Consider the following 21,266-nt stretch of genomic DNA (forward strand, 5'->3'; position numbering starts at 1 on the left):
TATATATATATATATTTGATGTTATACTTGCATTAAATTTATTATTTGTTGATATTATTTTATTCTGATTAACGATTTGTTTCGTTGTACATGCAGAGTTATTTAATCCCTATTGAATATGAGAATTTTAGTACTCCTCCGTTCACTTTTACTTGGCACGTTTTGACTTTTCACACCCCTTAAGAAATAATAAATGAAGTGAATAATTTACCATGATACCCATATTAATTGATGCATATTTTATGGATTTGAGAAAAGATTTGAAATGAATAATAAATACTATGGGTAAAACGGGAATAAATTTGTTGTCTTCTCTTGATATGCGTAAAGTGCCAAGTAAAAGTGAACATCTATTTTTAGTATACATGCCAAGTAAAAGTATACGGATGGAGTAATTTGGTCGGTGCTTAGGTATATGCACTTTCATCTTGTTAGAGTATTTATTCTTATCTTGTAATTTTCTCATTTTTTTCCCGATGTATAATAAAAATAATATAAGAAAAATACTACAATAGTAAATACTATTGGAGCGCCCGTTCCGCTGAAGCCTGAAGCTGCGGTCTTCGGTTTGACCCCTGCTTCTTCTGCTGCAGCTTCGCTGGCGCTTATAATTTCTTGTTCTTTCTTTGTGGTCTTTTCAAAAAAAAAAAAAAAAAAAAGTTTAATTAAATGATATTGGAAGTTTATATATTTAATTAACTTTTGAACTTTCTAAAAGATAACGTCCCTTCTTCCTTTTTATTTTCTTTATGAAAAAAAGGGGGGTTGCTGAAAGCCTTTAAAGAAAGTATAAAATACTAAAACAAGAACATGAAACTTCTTACTATTAGACTGGATATGCAGGAGATCTAGAATAGTTACGTAAGAATAAATTTATAACAAAAAGAGTGATGTACAGACTATCTTTAATTAAAATCGATGTAGTTTTATGTGTGATAACATAATAATTATAATATTTACTAGGTTACTAATTAATATTATTACAAAAATTTACCAACAACAACGACAAACTCAGTATATTCTCACACATGGGGTGTGGAGAGGATGGTGTGTGCGCGGTCTTTCTCCTACTTTGTGTAGGTAAAGAGGTTGTTTTCAAGAGACTCTCGACTCGAGCAAGCACAGTCACAACAAGGAAAATTGAAATATAAAAATAACTTATAAAGGATCTAAATATATAAATATTGATGAAGCCGTCTAATGCATAAAACTTAAATCCTAATGAAATACGTATCTTACGAGGCAGCAGAGAAGAAGCAATCGAAGGTCCCCAAACTCTAAACAACAACAACAACAACTACCCAGTAAAATCCCACAAAGTGGGGTTTGGGAAGGGTAATGTGTACGCAGACCTTACCCCTACCTCGATAGGGCAGAGAGGCTGTTTCCGATAGACCCTCGGCTCAGAAAGACGGAAATAAAAAAAAACAAGAAAAAAAAATAACTTCTGTTTTTCTGTTTGTGGACAGTTATATTGAAAATCAACTCTCTATTTCTTTCTTTTTTTCTTGGTTCTACATTAAGAGACTTCTAAAAAAAGAAATTTCTAGTCCTTTTGTTCCGCAATTGTTATCGAAATTTCTGCTACAAAGTTTTTTTTCTTCGTACACGTATTATTACACGGTTGTATGTAAATTGTAATAACAGAGTCTGCACCCACTCATATATAGTCATGATCATGCAATAAAAATATAATTCTGAGGTAAAGTAAGAGACGAACAATTAAGATTATGTGAGCTATATGTATACGTCCTACTGAATAACTTGTCCTAATCATCTAACTACTCCAATATTATTAAACAAAGTAGCCAATTAGGAACTAATTAAGACCTTTGAACCAAAAAATTGAGTTTAGAAGAATTTAATATTAGCCATGTTTATCCGTTAATTATAGTTACATGGTTTATAGACAAGCGAACCGATTTGATCCAAAAATGATAAAGAAATAAGATAAAAATAAGACTTAGCAATAGAAATTGAAAGAGATGACAAGCCTGGTTTCCGAGCGCAGTGTCTCCTAGGACAAAAATAAAAGCGATAATAAAGACCAAATAAAGTTGTTTAATTGAGAGCTGAAGTAAATAGCATCTGTTTCTCCAAGAATTTCCTGTGTTACAATAGCTGCTGATACCTAGAGAAATAAGATCATATGATCAAGCCTCACTTAAATGATAATAAAGGAGTCATTGATAAATATGTAACTACATGTCATAAATGCAAATATTCTCTGTAATGGTTGCTCATTTAATGTTAGAGAATATTCTTCTATTGAATGCTATTTGATGATAAATACTCGATCTGTTCTCGTTGACCACGCTCCCTTCGGGATTTACCCGATATCAATTGCAACTGCCGTATCTGGTACTGGTTGTTATTTGACTCGCCTTTTACCTGTCTTCGGTTCCACGTATCATGCTACCATTCAACCATTTATTATAAACCAATTTTACCTCATACAAGCCCTAAGAAATATTTTTAATGATGAAAAAAGCTTAAATGTTAAAGTACTTAATTAATTTGTATATGTAATAGAATAATGTATGGACTCTTCAAAATGCTGGTGCATTCGTTCGGATCCTCCAAAAATACACTATTTTTAAAGGATCCAATAGGCAGCCGTCGATATTTACGGGAAGTTCAAGCAACATAGGCGCTTGAGGAACACATCCTGGCATCATCAGATACAACAAAAGAATAATGAGTAGAAGGAGTTGAATCAAAAGAGGGTGAAGACAAATTCAGATAAAGCAATGCACATCTTTTTAAGTTAAAGTATAGCAACCAGAGTATTCAAACATATAAAGAAACTCCTAAAAGTCAATGCAAAGTCTTTGTAAATAAAGTAAAATTCAATATTCAATCACTCATCGAAACGTGGTTGCCACATCAGTTGATTATAGACTAGCCCCAGAACACCCTTTACCCGCGTGCTACATTTATTCTTGGGCTGTTATCAAATAGGCTGCTTTACATATTGAAGTGTGTGACTATCTCGTTTCAACAGAAAAATTTATTGAGGAGCCATGGTTCAAGGATCATGTTGATTTCTCGCGTGTTTTCTTGGCTGGTGACAGTGCGGGTGCCAATGTTGTACATGACATAGTGGTTCGACCAAGTGCTAGTGAAAAGCCACTAGGGTATGGTTTTATGATTGTTGGTATATATGGCATTAATCCATCCCTTTTTCGGTAACAATGAACCTGATGAATATTGTTCGTATGTTTTCCAGAATGTACAGGACTTGATGATCCGAAGTTAAATCCAGCAGCTCATCCGAGGTTACTGTCCAGTGTTATTTGTCTCAGAATTATGGTTTTTACTGCATATTAGGACTTTCTAAGAGACATGAGTTTGACATTACGAGGCACTGAAGAAGGAGAGGATGGTGTTTTGATGGAAATGCTAGTTGACTTCTTTAATTAGAAGATCTGAAAGATAGAACATGTTGAGACACAACTTGCTGATATTCATTGACGTCATATTTCTACTATCTGCAGATATATTTTGAGTGACAATGATAATATAAGGCTGTATGGTGGGCCGGTCTGGGACCGGGACCGGACCGGGCCCGCGGTCTTAACGGGCTAAATGGTCCCGGCGGGCCGGTCCTGGTGGGCCGGTCCCTGATGGTGTAGAAAGCCCGTGGCGGGCTGGTCTCTTGCGTGAGGCCCACGAGACCGGGACCGCTAAGCCCGGGACCGGCAGGCGGTCCTGGGCCGGTTCAACCGGGCCTAACGGTCCTAACGGGCTCCAACGGCTCTTTTCAAAAAAAAAAAATTTTTTTAAAAAAAAAAAGACCAACGGCAGATTTTAAATCTAGCCGTTGGCCTTTAATTTTCAACCGTTTGGAACTTTAAAAAATAGCAATTTGGCCCCAAACTTTATTTTAACCCCAAACTTTATATAATTATACTTTTTTCCAATTCTCAACTATAAATACCCCTCATTCTTTCATTTTTACTCACAAATTCATCAATCTATTCTCAATCTCTCTCAATCTCTCTCAATCTATATCTAATTTCCTCTTCTATAATTGCTTATTTTAATTATTGCAATTTCGTGAAAAATTGTGAATTGGTGAATTGGAGTATTAAAGTCTTCAAGTCTTCAACGATTTTCAATTTTCAAGAAGTTGTTCGGCAATTCGGTAAACTCGTTCCAACTCTTAAGTTTTAAGAATATATTTTTGTGTGTTTAGTTTGCATAATTGTAATTAATATGGCATTTTCTTTGAAAAAAATGTTTGGTGGTAAGGGAAAAGCTAAAATTGGTGAAAGTAGTCTCCAACCTACTACCCTTCCCCCGGCTCCCCGACCCAGACCTATTATCCGTCCTGCTGCTCCTATTATTGTTGATAGTGATAACCCTTGTTTTCAATTTTCCGATAGTGAATTTTGCCATAATGTTGCACAAGGTGAACAATTAAATGAAGAAGTTATAAATGCTCTTTATCCTAATCAAACTATCTTAGAAAATGATGAGGAAAATGAGGATGTAGATGAAACCCAACCGGATTTAGATGATTCACCTACTAGTCATGTTAATAACCCAACTGATGCCCCGCCTGACTCACCTGTAGAAACCCCTACTTTTAATAGACAACTTTCTAAACGCCTAGAAACATCATTAGTTTGGAATTTTTTTACTCAAGTAAGAGAACAAAATAAGGCTAGGTGTAAAACTTGTGGGAAATTGCTGGCGCATAAATATACTGGAGACCGTAGCGGTACAGGTAGTTTGGCTAGGCACATACAAACACACCCTAGAGATACAGTTAAATATTTACAAATGAAAGCGCAGCAAGAGGGGACAAGTGTAGATACTGCGGTTAACCCTAGTACAGGTTCAAATCTAGTTCAACCAGGAATTAACACTGTGACCGGTGGTATTTTATATTACGATCCTAATAAAGATCGTGAAGAATTAGCAAAGATGGTTACCGTTATGTGCTTACCATATACTTTTCCTTCTAACCCTAATTTTGTGCATTATATTAGAAAAGTTTTTAATCCTACTTATAAAGGTTGGCCTCGCGCAACAGTTAAGAGCGATATTTATAAATATAAACATGAATATGAACAATATTTGCGGTATTTATTTACTCATATAACTAATCGGATTTCTATTACTACTGATATTGGTAGAAGTAATAATGACTGTGATTATCTAACTGTTACAAGTCATTGGATAGACGAGGAGTGGATAATGCAAAAACGCATTATTGCGTATAGAATAATTAATTCACGTCACACAGGTAAGTTTATTGCTAACACTGTTGCAGATATTTGTAGATATTTTTGCATTAGAGATAAAATAATGGCAATTTCTATGGATAATGCTTCTAGTAACACTAGTGCTATAGGCATACTTACAACAATACTAAATCCTGCATTTAGTAATTGTTTCCATGTGAGATGTATTTGTCACATTTACCATTTAATCGTCGGTGATGGTATGAGAATTTTAAATTTAGAAATTGAAAAGGTTAGAATGGCTCTTAATTGGCTTTTTTATTCAAACCGTAGAAGTAGACTTAGAGAGTATTTTAGAAAATGTGATGAATTTGGCCTTAGAGAAAGAAAGGTTCCTAAACCTTGTCCAACTAGATGGAATTATATGTACGAAAGTTTAGTAGTTGCATATGAATATAGAAACCCAATTAATGCAACGTTTAATGCTCGTGTTGGTGGTGAGGATGATGATGAAATCCTTACAAATCAAGATTGGACGAATGTCAAAATTCTTATAGATTTTTTAGAACATTTTCAAATTGCTACAAATGCATTTTCTGGACAATATTATCCTACTATTTCAAATTGTTTAGTTTATATTGCAGCACTATGTGATTTGTTTGTTGAATTTTCGGAGGGTGGGGAAATTTATCAACTTGCTATAAATGCTAAATGAAAGAAAAGTTTTAAAAAATATTTTTTACCCTAATTCCCCCTATTTATGGTGTTGCTGCATTGTTAAACTCCTACATGAATTAGAGGTCCTCACTTTTGGTACACAAATATTTATAAGGCTTTAGATCTTTCAGTTGAGGAATTTTCTACACTTGCAGAGGCAAAAGCCTCAATTAAAATATAATGCTAAACAATCTTATAATGCTTATCAACTTGCGTTAGATAATGCTAGGCCAAATGTTCCAACCCCTACTTCGTCTATTCACAATCATCTAAAAGAGCTGCGGGCCTAAAAGCACTTAAATCTTGACGAGTTTAGGGTTCTCAAGGTGATAATTTGTGAGACTTCACATCTAAATGAGCTTCCAAGTTTATTTGTCGCAGGACTTGAAAAGAGAATCCAACGGCACCTTTGATCTTTGGAATGGTAGAAGCAAGGGAAAAAACATTTCCGGTTCTTGCAAGGATGGCTCGGGATATTTTATCTATTCAAGCTTCAACAGTTGATCAGAGACGCTTTCAGTCAAGCAAGACTTCAAATAGGTGATCATAGAGCATCTATGAGGGAGAGCTTGGTAAAAATCAGTACTATTCAGAGATTGGATCCGCTTCGAAAGAAGAAACTTTGGTACTTGCAGAATCACAACCGGAGATAGACGAAGCTTATGAGAAATGATAGCGGAACTTGCGGAGGATGCTGTTCGCCGGCAAGCGGTGATGAACAAGCTTCTTTTCCGCACACCACAACGGAACCTCCTCCGAACCTTGAAGGATTTATGAGATTTGTTAGAGATACAATGTAGATTATGGTGTAACTTTGTACTTTGGCATATCTTCTTTAGTTTTTTTCTTTTAATGGTGTATTAGTACCTTGTTGTCTCATTCCATTGGGGGAAGAAGACTAGAAAGATATGCATTTTTGGTAATAAAAATTATAGACATGCCCCTTGAATATCTCTTTGCAATATTTTTTTGTCTTAACTTGCAATTATTTATAAGCTATGATATATATACATAACATACAATATATACTACAAGAAAATATATAAGGGAATATATACATAACATACAATATATACTTACAAGAAAATATATAAGGAATATATATACATAACATACTATATATAGTATACTATATATAGTATACTATATAGTATACTATATATATTATATTTACATGAAGAAGTAGTACTATATATACTACAAAACAGATTTTTCAAAAATGAGGGCCCCACCCCAATGACCACCAACGGTCATATTAATTGCACAAATAGCGTTTTTTTTTTCAATTTAGAAAACTAACCTTCTCTAACACTATAAGTATCCCACTCTTTCTTCATTTCAATACTCAATACTCATTTCTCAATCTAAATTTCTCTCAGTCTCTCAATCTCCAATTTTCAAGACTTCAAGTCTCAATCTCAATTTTCAAGTTAAATCATGCCTCGTTTCGGAAAGAGTGCGCTTATTTGTTTCGCAATACTATGAAGTGCTTGAAGAAAATGAAAGAAGGCCAAATATTAAAAGTGCAAGAACTGTGGAAGAGTCTTAAATTTTCGTTCAGGGTGTACCACAGGCATTTTAAGGAGGCATATAAAGTATTATGTTAAGGGTATTTATCCGCAAATTCGTCTTTAAGATTTTTCAACAATTTGTGTTATTTTAAAATTATTAGACGTATTTATGCTTCATGTTGTACTTTGTTATTAATTTATTATGCATGCCAATTTAGTTTTACTATTGATTTGTTATTTTACATTTTCGTCAAACACTTTAATAATTAGATTTCTATATTATATATACTACATATATTTATATAGCCATGCATAAGAGCAATTTATATATATACATACACATATGGTTTACAAGAAATTACCTTAAATAAAAAAAATTTAAAAAAAAAAGTCCGGAAATAAAAAAAGCCCGTTAGGCCCGCTAAGCCCACGAGCCCGACCCATTTAGCCCAGGACCATATGGGCTTAGGCCCGTCACGGGCTGGTCCTACCCGTTGAGCCCACGAAGCCCGGGACCGCTAAGCCCAGACCCGTTTAGCCCATTTAGGCCCGGGCCCGGCCCACCATACAGCATTATGATAATATAAAATTTCTTTTACACTAAAATCGATGTAAACAAGTTCAACTCCCAAATTGGTAAGTCATTTCCAGTGAATAGTATAACATGGAGGAGGCAGTATATACGACACAACCATAAGGTTTCACATCACTGCAATGATCGTTAACAGTTTAAAAACTGCAAAGATCTATGTGTGGATTAAAGCAAGTCTTTAGAAGATGGATTATTCACATGATAAAATTTAAGGGTCCACCAAACTCTATAGTCAGTTTCAACAAAACACACGCACACTGCAGTAAGTAAATGGCAAGAGGAATTTTACGTGGAAAATTTCCAGCTCAATGGGATTAAAAATCACGACCTACCCTTGTAGGATTTCAACTTCACTACTGAGCAACTTTCAGATTACAACCTATGTAACCTAGGAATTAACCTCTTAATCCCTCACTAACTTGTAACACTCTATTACAAGCCACTTTGCAATAACTCTATTACAAAGACTTTACAACTCGACTAACTCTAGCCAAGACACAAACACAAGGGTTTCCTACGCAATGTTTCTAAACAAGCTAAGTAGGAATTACAATTGAAGAACTATTACAAAGTTATAACTCAACTAAGGACATACAATAACTTGATATGGGGAACTTGTCTGTAGCAGTGTTGTTCTTTGTTCTTGATGCACTTGAGAATTGTTTTATTGATGATCAATGACACAAAGTGCTTGAGTGAATTCTCTAAGTGTTCAAATCATGTGTTTTACCTTCCTTGATGTTAATAATACATTTGTGACATCACTTAGGATGATGTAAGCAAGGTAGGTAAAAGACATTCCCCATAAAGTTAACTGTTGCACTGTTTCTGCACTTTAGCGTGTGCAGGCAGCAACTTTACAGCTGGGGCAGTTGACTTGTGCAGTTTCCTCGGGAAATGGTAGCTATCTGTTCCCTCAGTTGTTCCTTTGACTTTGAAGAGTTGAACCATATCCCAAGCTGGAACTTTTTGATCTTAAGGTCTTGAGAACGTGTAACAGGTTCCTTATCTGGTTATTCATAATAAGTTTGTTAGATCATCAAAATATAACAGGGATACGCATATAACCTATCATTACATTAACAATGAATTATAACATAAACAACAAAGAGGAAGATGGTGAACAGTCTTTACTTATGCCATTTCCTCATATACGTGGATCCAGTATATATCACTAGAAAACAAGCTCTTCAATTACTTTGCTCTAAAGTTATTTAGCTACTTAGCGAAAGCCCAAGTGACCAATTTCGTATTTTCAAATATATAACCACCAATTAACGGAGGTGTAAAGAACAGTTGCATATGCATTATAATGAAGACCAAGTATTTCATGTAATGAATGATGAACAAACAGCAAATGCAATCACATAATAGCAGATTATTAAGATCCAGAACCAGCAGGAAAGGTATCTTGATCAGCAACCCCCACCCCCACCCCCACCCCCCAAAAACAAACAATACAAATACTTCAGGTAAAGATCCGAAATACAGTAATTCATCCCAAAGTTACAAACTTTGCAAGGAAACAACTAAATTTTACACTTTGTTTGGATCTTTGTTCCACATCGTTTTATAACGTATTGTATTGTATCGTATCGTACTGTATCGTTTTATAAATACAATGTTTGGATAGATTGTATTGTTTGTTATTGTTAAATAATTTTTTGTTGTTTGGTTTGACTGTATCGTATTGTACTGTAACGGATTAGTTTACTAAAATACCCTCAAGTGTTTAAATATTAAATTTATCAAAAATTATGCATAAAAATAATTTTAAAAAACAAAACAGAAGAAGACAAAACACAATAAAAAAGCAAAACAAAGGAGCACAACTAATTAGAATTGAGTTACAAGCAAATTAGGAGAAAAAATATAACAGAAGGTAGCAAAACCAAAACACCTTTAATATTGGTCTTAAAAAAAACAAAGTATATTATAAGTTGGAGACTTGGAGTTAAAATAGAAAAAAGATAAAAGGGTAAAATAGAATTGTGGAGTAATAAGTTAGGGCATAATTGGAAAGAAAAATAGGAAACAATCCCACCACACCAAATCGGTTGTTTCAAAAAAGGGGACTTCTCATTGTTCCGAACAATGAATTTAACAATACAATACGACCAATTTTAATGAAACAATCAAAACAAACATTGTTTTTAGATAATAATACAATACGATACAACGAGGAACAACCATCCAAACAAGCTGTTAGAGAAAGAAGAGCAAAAGAACACAATAAAACATATAGCTCCTCTGCTACGCTCAATTCAAAACCTCAAGAAAGGGAATATATAGTTGCAACTACAACAAACACAAAACAAATGCAAGCAGAAGAAGAAGAAAAACCTAGAATTTAGAATCATAATAATATCTCTAGAAACAACCAAAACTAAAATCACCACATAGGAATTAATACACATACAAGAATATTAAAGATTGATAGTAACATAAATTGCATTTGCCCAAATGAGGGTCGTCTAATGCGAGTTATACATCGCATTCATTAATAAATTGCATTCGCTAAATCCGACCTATTCTGGGCTTTTGCTCTATTCAGAAAAGAAATTCCGAAGCGGGAGAGATGGCTCTACTGTTCAATACCACTCTTAACTACTCTCTAGTCTCTCATTCAACACCACTCTAACTACTCTCTAGTCTCTCCTCTCATGCATTCTCTAATTCTTCAACTTTTTCTGCAACTTCTTAGAGTTTTTCACCAATATTGTCCCTTATCTTTAAGGGTAGGTCTATTTTGGTCCCTCAAATATAACCCTGAGCATATTTAGTAACTTAAGCATGCTAAAGTGGAGCAGCTTTAGTCTCACTGACAGAATGTGTTCAAAAACTAACAATGTTAACCAACTCTGACTCATGAAGCAAATCTTCTGCTCTGAAGCAAAATATTTCCTCTCCTTTTATTGGATAACACAAATTATCACTTTAATTCCTTATTTTTAGATAATATCTTCTAAAATTTTAACCTTGAAAATATCCCCTTTTGTGCCAGTTTTCAATGAGAAAATGACACTATATAGCCGATGTAAAAATAATAGCCGAAAAAATATATAAAATTTGTATATATATACATTTTGTATGTTAATATACAATAATTATACAATTTTATATACTTTTTCGGCTATTAGATGTAAATAGTTTCTGGCGTAGGTTAAAAGTGATAATACAATCTGGTTATTCGTTTGCTTCAATATTATGCCTAGAAGTGATCTTGGCAGCTCTATTTCTTTTTCAAATTTTAACTATTCTTTATGGAAAAATCAACCAAAATTGTTAAAAGTAGAAGTTTCAACGTTAAAATCTTAAATTTATCAGCTCTGCACTATTAGTGGGTGTTGGTTTATAAAATATTTTCGATAAGTAAATTAAAAAGACGGTGAGTGCCAAAACCAACCCTGTAATCGATCTTGGACAGATTCTTGTCAGTGAGACTTAATGTGCTCCACTTTAGCATACTTAAGGGACTAAATAGGCTCAGGGTTATATTTGAGGGACTAAAATAGACTACCCTCAAAGAAAAGGGACAATATTGGCCAAAAACTCCAACTTCTTGCCCAATGTATGTTACTATCAATATTTAAAATGTTACGTACATTGGGTAAGCATATGCAAGCAGTATTTAAAATGTTACAATAAGCTCTATAGAAAAAAATCCAGAAACGAGAATCACCACAGAGGAATTAATACACAGAGAGGTTATTCAAGAATATTAAACATTGATTGATAGTAACATACATGGGTAAGCATTTACACCAAAAGTTGAAGAATAATACGATGCAGTAGTTGGAGTGGTGTTGATCAGTAGAGTCGTCTCTCCCGCAGCACAATAAGTTGCATTTAGCTAAAGCGTTTATAAATCCAATTTAACGAATGTGTTTTATAAGTTGTATTAGATGATGCGTTTACCACGCGTTGTCTAACGTACACATTTACAGCAAAAGTTGAAGAATTAGACGATGCAGTAGTTGTTGGAGTGATGGCGAATAGTAGGGTCGTCTCTCTCCCGCTTTGAAGGAATTACAAGAAAATACACGTGACTTCACATCATAAAAAGAAAGGCAGAATGGCCTAAATGTCACCTATACTTGTGCCAATTTGTAATGTCGGTCCTCCTACTTCACTTTTTTTCATCCAAACACTTTAACTTGTTCAAAATCTATATTTTAAACCCCTCTGACCGTTGACCAAGCACATGAGGCAAAATAACGGTTGAGCTGGACAAAGTAGGTGTAATTCACGCGGGTAATGAGCGTGAATATGAACATTTTGAACCAGAAATAATTAAAATAAGAAGAAAAAAATATTAAAATAAGTAAAAAAAAAAAAGAAAAAAGCAAAAGAGATATGTCTCTTTCTGTTCCTCCCTCCCCCCTTCCCCCCCCCCCCCCCCCCACACACACCTAAAAAAAATGTACGCTTCTTCTTCTTCCACACTTCCCCCCCCCCCCCACCCCCCCACCCCCCAAACAACAACCCCTCCCTTTTTGTTCCCCATGTACGCTTCTTCTTCCTTCCCCACTGACCCCTCCCCCCCCCCCCCCCCCCCCCCCAAAAAAAAAAAAACCTTCCTATTTTTCCTTCTATTTGCATAGATCATCATAACATTAGTAGATTCTCATATATTTACATCTTTTTTTTTTTTTTTGAAAAGGTAACATCATATATTTACATCTCAAAAAGCAAAAACAAACTCAATCGTTATTCAAGTCAATCAAGATTCAGTTTGCTTCTCTTCTGGTTCATCAAAATTTGGATCATTTGCATGAATAGCCACTTTCTTGGCCCGACCAATTTCATCATCTGAGTAAAAATTACCTAAATGACTATTCATCGACGGAATAGTGAGACAGAGAAGGGAGATGAGAACGGAGAAGGGATATGAGATGGACGAAGAAGAAATCTGTGAATTTGAGGGAAGGGAGATGAGAGATGAGATGGAGGTATTGATTTTCTTTTTCTTTTTCTTAAAGGAAATAGTATATAATAAGTGTTTTTAGTAGATAAAATATAAAAAATAACGTGGAATATGATGTGTCATCCACGTCAAGCAAGTGAGATACACACACGGTCAGAAGGGTTTAAAATATAGATTTTGAACAAGTTAAAGTGTCTGGATGAAAAAAAGTGAAGTAGGAGGACCGGCATGACAAAGTGGCACAAGTATAGGTGTCATTTAGGCCATTGTGCCTAAAAAAAAATTACCCATATTTTTAAGTTTTACCCAACCTAGCCCATATTGTAAATATTTTGAAACACTAGCTCTTGCAAATTGAAAATCTGTTCTTACAACCATTGCTTCTAAAAGGTATGAAGTTAAATTTGTGTTCTCACAACCATTACTTTCACTCTCTCTTCTTCTCACATCTTTTATATATGCTTCAAGGGGTCGTCCGCCATCACTGCTTCTCCCCCTATGTCACCTGGTTGCAATGTAAAAAATTGAGGAGTAGAAGTCCACTATTAAAGGCCATTCAAAGCTTTGCTTTCGATAATAGGATTTTTGAGTTTGTTAGTTGTTTGGATTGGGTGTTGTTCCAATTGATTGAAAATATCAAAAGGAGTTCAATATTCAAATTTGAAGTGATTTGGAGTAGATTTGAGCAAGATTTGAGTTAAATTTCATAAAAGACGCAAGGAAAAAAGACGAAGTCAGTTTTTTGAATAATTATGTATAATCTTGTATAATAGTGTATAAACAAGTCTTATACACAATTATACACTTTTATACACATTTATACAAGCGTCTGTAGACGAACTTCTTTCACAATTTTCAGTTGCAATTCTTGTTCAAAACCAATCCAAATCTCCATTAAACGACTTCAAATTTTATATACAATCTCCTTATACTATTTCTAACAAGTCTAAATAACACTCACTCCAAATTTCTCAAAAAATCAAATTCGAAATTTAAACCCATATATTTAAGCTTGTTAAAAATCTAATTTTCACCACCCAATTGAATTTGGTTTGTTGAACTAATATTTGAGTCACAGTTACTGATTCGAAAATTAAGTTAAAGGCTTGAGCAATCTTTCTTAAAAATTAAATAGTAATTCTGAGAACCTATTGGAGTTGGATGTTGAATCTTAGCCTATTATTTTTGGGCTGTTGGTTGTAAATTGAAATATGAGCTATAAAATTAAAAAGTAGGGAGCACACTTGTTTTTATGTGGAATTTTCCCAAACTTGTTGCAGCAACAATAAACGCATTACCAGGTCGCATTAGGTGAATGCGTCTTGTAAGTTTCATTTGTCGAATGCATTTTATTAGTCGCTTTAGGCCATCTCCAACCCTCCCCCATTTTTGTCCCCAAAATGGGGGATGAATAGTGTTCCCTCAAATATGGGGATACACTATTCATCTCCCCCATTACTATTCATCACTTTTATATTATTATTTTATTATTTAATCTTTTAATTTATCTCTTTATATATACTTAATTATGTTTATGTAATGTTTTTATAATATTAATATAANTAAGTTAATTTATTATAAATTATAATTGTACAAAAAATATATAATTATCTCAAAAAATGAATGGTGCAAATATAAAATATTAGTTTTTGCTAAAATTGAAAAGTGAAGATTAAAAATACATTAAATAAAAATACACTAAAATTGGAAATACATGACAATTGAAAATACATTAAACTAAAATACATAAAAATTAAAACTACGGTAAATAGCATAATAACTTAGTAGGGAGCTATGTCGTTTCCAGATGCACCAAAATCATTATAGTATTGACTGAATGGGGCTGAGGATTGATGTTGTTGTGACTGTGAATATTCTTGACTTCTTTTATACATTATTCGTTGTTGTTCTTGTCGCATAAATTCACGACGAGTCGGATCGGCAATAGAATCCACATCCATCATTAAAATTTTATTTTCTTCTTTCATTTCTTTTACTCTTACTTTTTCCTTTTGAACAGTCATAGCTTCGTTTTTTGCCTGGGTTGCATTACTTTAATTAATCTTGTATCGCATTGATTTCACTTTTATTTGAATTATTAGTTAATCTATAATAATTGCTTACAAATTATATTATTTAAAATTTTATGGAATTGTTTTAATTATGGAAATTACAAATTAATAAAAATAAAAGATGGAATTGTTTAATTGAAATTAAAAAATCAAATTGAAATAAAAGATAATAATATAATATAAAAGAGAGAGAAGAATATTAAAAAAGTTTGGAAAAAAAAATGGGGGAATGATTGGAGTAAATTGTCCCCAAAGGTTGGAGATGCCCTTACAACGCCTTTTTATAAGTCGCGTCCTTCATAAGTCGCAGTCAGCTTCCATTTACAATCCTTTATATCGAATTTCTCGGACTTATAAATAACATTTCCAAATCCGATTTTATGGAATCTATGTTAAAGTTTCTATTTTTTCCATTATGATTTATCCTTACTATAAATGCATTTTGGTAAAATCAACACATCATTAAAATGGTTGAGGAATAAAAATGCAAATTTTGAAAAAAAAAAGTTCTTATGTGCTACTCCCTCCGTCTTATATTATGTGTCGTATTTCTCTTTCACACGCCCTTAAGAATTATTAATTAGGAAATGGATTAGACTATTCTACCCTTATTTATGTCTTAAAATATAATCTCTCTTCATTGAATATTTATTCTATTTATGTGTTATCTCTATCTTCAAGAACAATTATTACTAAGGGTGAAAAAGGAAAAAAAAAAAAAACTATCAAGTTTGTCTTGAACTTCTAAAATGACAAATAATTTGAGACAACTATTTTTTAGTAACCATGACTATTAATATGAGACGAAGGAAGTACTATTTTTTGCACAATAAATGATTATGATGAAAATACAAAAAGAGAAAAATAATAAATGGATATGTTTAATAATTTTTTTTTGTTGTTGATGTATACTTTGATATTTTAGTTTAGTATTAAGAATAGGTGGGTAAAATGATATTTATGTAAATTTAAGTCACGTGGTCGACAAGTCCATATTTGGTTGAAGTTGAAAAAAGAATACTTAGAAGTTGAAGTTAGAATTATTATTTCAATGAAAATCTTCCCCCTTCAATTCTTTTAATTTCAAATTATCTATTTCAAGTTAAAGTTGAAATAATTGACCAAATGTAAAATAATTATTAATTATAAATAATATTTTAAGCTGAACTTAAAATATTAACACTAAAAATCGCCGAACATTTTCTTTTAGACTAAACAGATATTCATGGTTTCTCAAAAAAAAAGATAATGTTTCTCTAACACTGGGATATTGTACACAGCCTTACCCTACATTTCTGTAGGAGGCTGTTTCTCTAACACTGGGATATCCATGGGAATCGGAATCACATTCTGGTCAGACATCAAACTGAATGGATTATTATAATATAACAATATGATTAAGAATACAACAACATGATTAATTGGTATGTATAAACATCAAGCTAAAAAGATGATTATTGGAATCCAACTGAAGGGTGGTTTAAAAGCCTTTTGGTTTGTATCAGTTTTTCCAAAAGAATACACAATATAATTATTCTGAAACAAGTACAAATATTTCTGTCGTGCTATATCACACATGAGCATGTTAATGACAGCGCATATACTGATTATTCAACTAACTTTCAATAAAGAAAACCTTGGTTTTCAAGATCAGTGTCACCATTTCTGTACCTTAGAAATAACTTGATATGGTGTGCACATTCCATTAATGTCCAATTCTGCTGCGCGAATCCACGAGCTGTTATGAAATCTTGAAATTATTCTTCTGCTTCTTCTCTTTCTCTTGGAACCGCGCCAAAGTTGTTAACTAGTAAGTCCACAATTATTGGCACCAAATCCTCACAAGGTACAGATTTCTTATAAACATCTCCCAAATGTGAATCACTCCCTATTCTGCCTCCCAAATAAACATCAGCACCTTCTATGGTCTTGCCATCCTTTCTGGTCAAGCATCCCATAAATCCAATATCCGCGACTTGAACTTGTGCGCATGAATTCGGGCATCCAGTCCAATGCATCCTCACAGGCTGCGTTATAGAAACTAGTCGCTGAACCTCCTCAGTTATTTTCATGGATCGTGCTTTAGTCTCAATTATGGCTTGTCCACAAAACTGGTTACCAGTACAAGCCACCAAATTTTTCATGAGAATAGGTGGATCGGTTGAAAATCTGTTTTGTAGAAGAGGCTCATTGAGCAATGCCTCGATCTTTGAGTTCTCAACGTTGGGAATAATGATGTTTTGTTCAACAGTCAGTCGCAGCTCGCCTGAACCATAGTTATCTGCTAAACGAGCTAGCTCGTCCATGTCATCTGCTTGGACACGACCCACCGGAATGTGAAGACCAACAAAGCTGTATCCTTCCTGTTTCTGTGGATACACACCAAGGTATTCTCTCCTTTCCCATTGTTTTTGAACCAAGTCCTCTGTTGATTCTCTATCTAGCTTTTGTTGAGGCATTCTCTTCACAACCTCAGCCCTGAATCCTTCAACGCCCTGCGTTGGTCGACATTAAACAAGAAAAAAATGAGACCAGTTATCAGCTAGCGAAAGTTTTGGTTCTACCTAGTAAAGGGAGTAGCATATATCCACCTAGATGTAGAGGCGGATCCACAATATAAGTTCTACGGGTTCAATCTTTAAGTTTCTTAGTATTGAATCCATTATATGTTAAAAGTTATGAGTTCATAAGTACTATTAATTTTTTGCAATTTTAGTGGATCTTTACACATAAATTTACGTGCCGCGCCGGAAGTACTGGATTCAGATGAACCCGGCACCACACCACCGCTCTACATCCGCCTCTGCCTAAATGAGCTACTAATATTCCATCATTACATGAATAAGACTCGTGAACGAAACACTCCTGCTCAAACCAATATGCAGCTCAATTTTATTTTTCGGGTGGAAGTATGATTCTCAATCAGGCACGATATATGCGCTCAATTTTATTTTTCGGGTGGAAGTATGATTCTCAATCAGCACGATATATGCTATGAAATTACAAACTCTAGTTGAGGCCATACATTAAGATGAAAACCAAAATATTTGATTTTACAAGACATAAGACAGAATAACACATGCAGCAGATAAACATAATGACGGTTTCACTCACCAGTTCGTCAACTAACCACATCATTCTTGTTTTCTGCCTGTTCCCTCTGGTACCAAGATCTCTATAAGCTTCTAATATTGCTTTGCAAACTGGGACTACGTCATCAGCAGGAACCCATGCATCAAGAGGAACTGCCTCCGCACATCGCTTCGGACTGAAGAATCCACCCACAAGCAGGTTGAACCCAAATCGTCCATCTTTTGTTGCCGGCATATAGGCAAGATCATTGATATGGGGATGCTCATAAAGATCGTGTGAGCCTATTACACATACATTCCACTTCCTTGGCCTGCAATAGAATCAGTTTACCGCAAAATCTGATTAACAGATACTTTACTTATACACTAGCATAATATCCCCTTTTCCCATGACAAAAAAGGCAGGCAGGCCTTGGGGAGCATACCAGATTAAGTTTCATTTTCGCACGAATAAGTACAAAGATAGTAGTTTATCTAATATGCCAAGTTAAAAGCAAACATATAGTATCACAAGAAAAGGTAAGTAATGTAAAATCACTAGAACGACATGAATCTTCGATCAAGCTGTAATGGGAAAACAAAAAAATGGGAATCTTTTATGCAAGACTTACAAGTTAGTAACAGCTGGATTGCCACGAAAATTGGCAGTAACATATTGGGAGAGCAAATTAGTGTAAGGCCTTGTGTCTACAATTTCATGCGGATCAATCCCCGCCAGAGGATTTCCCACCGGATTTCTAACATTGTCCATGCCACTCTGCAGACTGGTTAAGCCAACTTCATCCAGTCCCTTTAGTATCTCAGGTACATCAGGTAGTACAACCCCACGAATCTGCCAATTTTGCCTTGTCGTCACATCAGCACATCCATCTTTCCCATATTTCCTTATCACACTGGCTAAGTATCGAGTTTGGGCACTCGTTGTTACCCCATTTGGAAGCTTCAATCTCATCATGAACCGACCATCTGATCATCACAATTCGATAACATTTATAAATTTGATCAGCATATTAGCTAAAGACTATCATATTAATTAACAAAAAAAATCTTGTTTTTAGCTTGACTTACCCTCCACCAGTTCCAATTTATATCACTCCCTTTTCTTTTTAGTCAGTTTAAATGCAACACCTTTTTATATTTGAAAACTCTGTAACTTTAAATTTTACCTTTAATGACATGCTCGTATAGCTATAGAAATGTTATCGCTTACTTAAGACCACAAATTCTAAGGTGGCACTCTCTTATAGCTATAAAAATATTATGACATACTTAAGATCACACGTTCTAAGAATACGGTATGTGCCAAAAGTATTTTGTTCTTAAATCACATGACTTGTCACTAGTTAGGTTCTTACTGAGTACACATTGTCACATACCCAGTTATGACAGAGCACTACTTATTGCACAGTTTTCGGAGAATATCTAACTTATAAAGTAAAAATGACTAATCTACTCTGATTTAGCTTCAAAAATTAGTCAAGTCGACATTAAAAAGCGAAAAATGCCAAACAAATTGATAATTCAAACAGGATGTTTATTAGTACTTACAGTGATGCTTTCTCCTATGGAAAAGGCCAAGCCACTTGAGCCTAACATCAATATCATCTTTAGTAAGTTTAGACCCTTCGATCTCTTCAAGTGAGATCTTAGCTAGATCTTCTATACCATTTTCCATAAACAATTTCATTGGTTCTTTCTCAATCTTAGCCTTTTCAGCTGGATTTATCCCTTGTCTGAATTTTTCCTTAAGTACCCAATACCCATCTTTTTCCTCTACTCTAGGCTCTAGCCTTTCGGAAGCTATCTCCGCCGCCCCAGATGGTGGTACTGCCACCGTCTGCGGCGGTGTTGCATGTAGCTTGTTCGAAAATCTTTTAGGATTTGGCAATGAAGTAGCTGAGAATTTAACTGAAAAAGATGCCATTTTTGACAAGTTAAACAAGAAACTAAGTAATAACAAGTGATTTGGAATTGATTGATTAATATCTTGATTGATGATCGTGGTAGCTAAGGCGGTGGAGATGATAATAATGGAGAAGTGAGATCATTTTTGTAGACGTGGGGTGGGGGTGGGGTGGTGGGGAAACTGTTTTTGGTAGACTCTTGGAAGTTCCAAAGGGTCGTTATTGTTAAAAATGTTAATGACTAGGATGTCGCTAAATTTAAAAATAAAATTGTGGGATATAATAGAAAGGTCAAAGGTGGTGTTATGGGCAGGTGTTTTTGATAAGGGTACCCTTTTGGGCCATCCATGGGTCAAGGAAAGAGACGTGTGTCCTTTTGATTTAACCTCATACCATAAATAACTGTTTCATTTTATCAATAATTTATGCCATAATATAATCGCTTTCAAAAATAATAACTGATAAAATATTTTTTGAATTTGACCAGCGGATTAATTATTTTTTATCGACCAACTAAATGTGTAACTTGTCCTAATTTAATCTATTATACACCCTAAAGTTTTAATTTCTACGGTAGAGTTTGAATCAGCATGCAGTGTGAGAAAGAAAAATACTTATTACCAAAAAAAAAAAGAGAAAGAAAAATACTTTTGAACTTGTTGTTTTATATTGTTATACTATAAAAGAATATTATTAGATATAAAATGAAAATTTAAATTAATTATTTCTAAATATGAAAAGGTTTCTTTCATTACGAGATAGATTGATAAAGAAATAGTATCACATAAATAATTAATAATAATAATAATAATAATAATAGAGCGTATGGGGCTCCATCAGGGATTTATTTCCCTTGGCGATAGATGTACTGACGTGATATGTTCAAGGGGAGATGATATGGTGCATGTTATTTGTAGATGACATAGTACTGACTGACAAGACGCAAGGCGGAATCATCGTGAGGTTGGAGGTCTGGAGACATGAGAACCTAGAGTCAAAAGGTTTCAAGTTGAACAGAACCAAAATAGAATACTTGCAGTGTAAGTTCAATGACATGACTCATGAAGTGTACGTGGATGTGGGCTTGATACATAAGTCATCCATAAGAGAGAAAGTTTCAAGTACCCGGGGTCAATAATCCAAGGTAATAGGGAGATTAATGATAATGTCACACATTGTATAAGTGCGGGATTGCATGAAATGGGGGCTTGCATCTAGTGTTTTGTGTGATAAGAATATGCTACCAATACTTTAAGGTA

General features: G+C 34.2%; 1 protein-coding gene across 1 annotated transcript; it reads right to left on the minus strand.

The window, feature by feature from the left end:
- Positions 1 to 16,368: 16,368 nt before the first annotated feature.
- LOC109206944 (ferredoxin--nitrite reductase, chloroplastic-like) lies at positions 16,369 to 20,226 on the minus strand. Its single transcript, XM_019369816.1, has 4 exons — positions 19,652 to 20,226; positions 18,715 to 19,069; positions 18,126 to 18,414; positions 16,369 to 17,506 (listed from the first exon to the last, which is right to left on the minus strand). The coding sequence occupies exons 1-4, from the start codon at positions 20,025 to 20,027 to the stop codon at positions 16,769 to 16,771; spliced, it is 1,758 nt and encodes a 585-aa protein (XP_019225361.1). The 5' UTR covers positions 20,028 to 20,226; the 3' UTR covers positions 16,369 to 16,768.
- Positions 20,227 to 21,266: the final 1,040 nt, after the last annotated feature.

This window comes from Nicotiana attenuata, unplaced genomic scaffold (genome assembly GCF_001879085.1).
Source record: "Nicotiana attenuata strain UT unplaced genomic scaffold, NIATTr2, whole genome shotgun sequence".
Classification (NCBI taxonomy): domain Eukaryota; kingdom Viridiplantae; phylum Streptophyta; class Magnoliopsida; order Solanales; family Solanaceae; genus Nicotiana; species Nicotiana attenuata.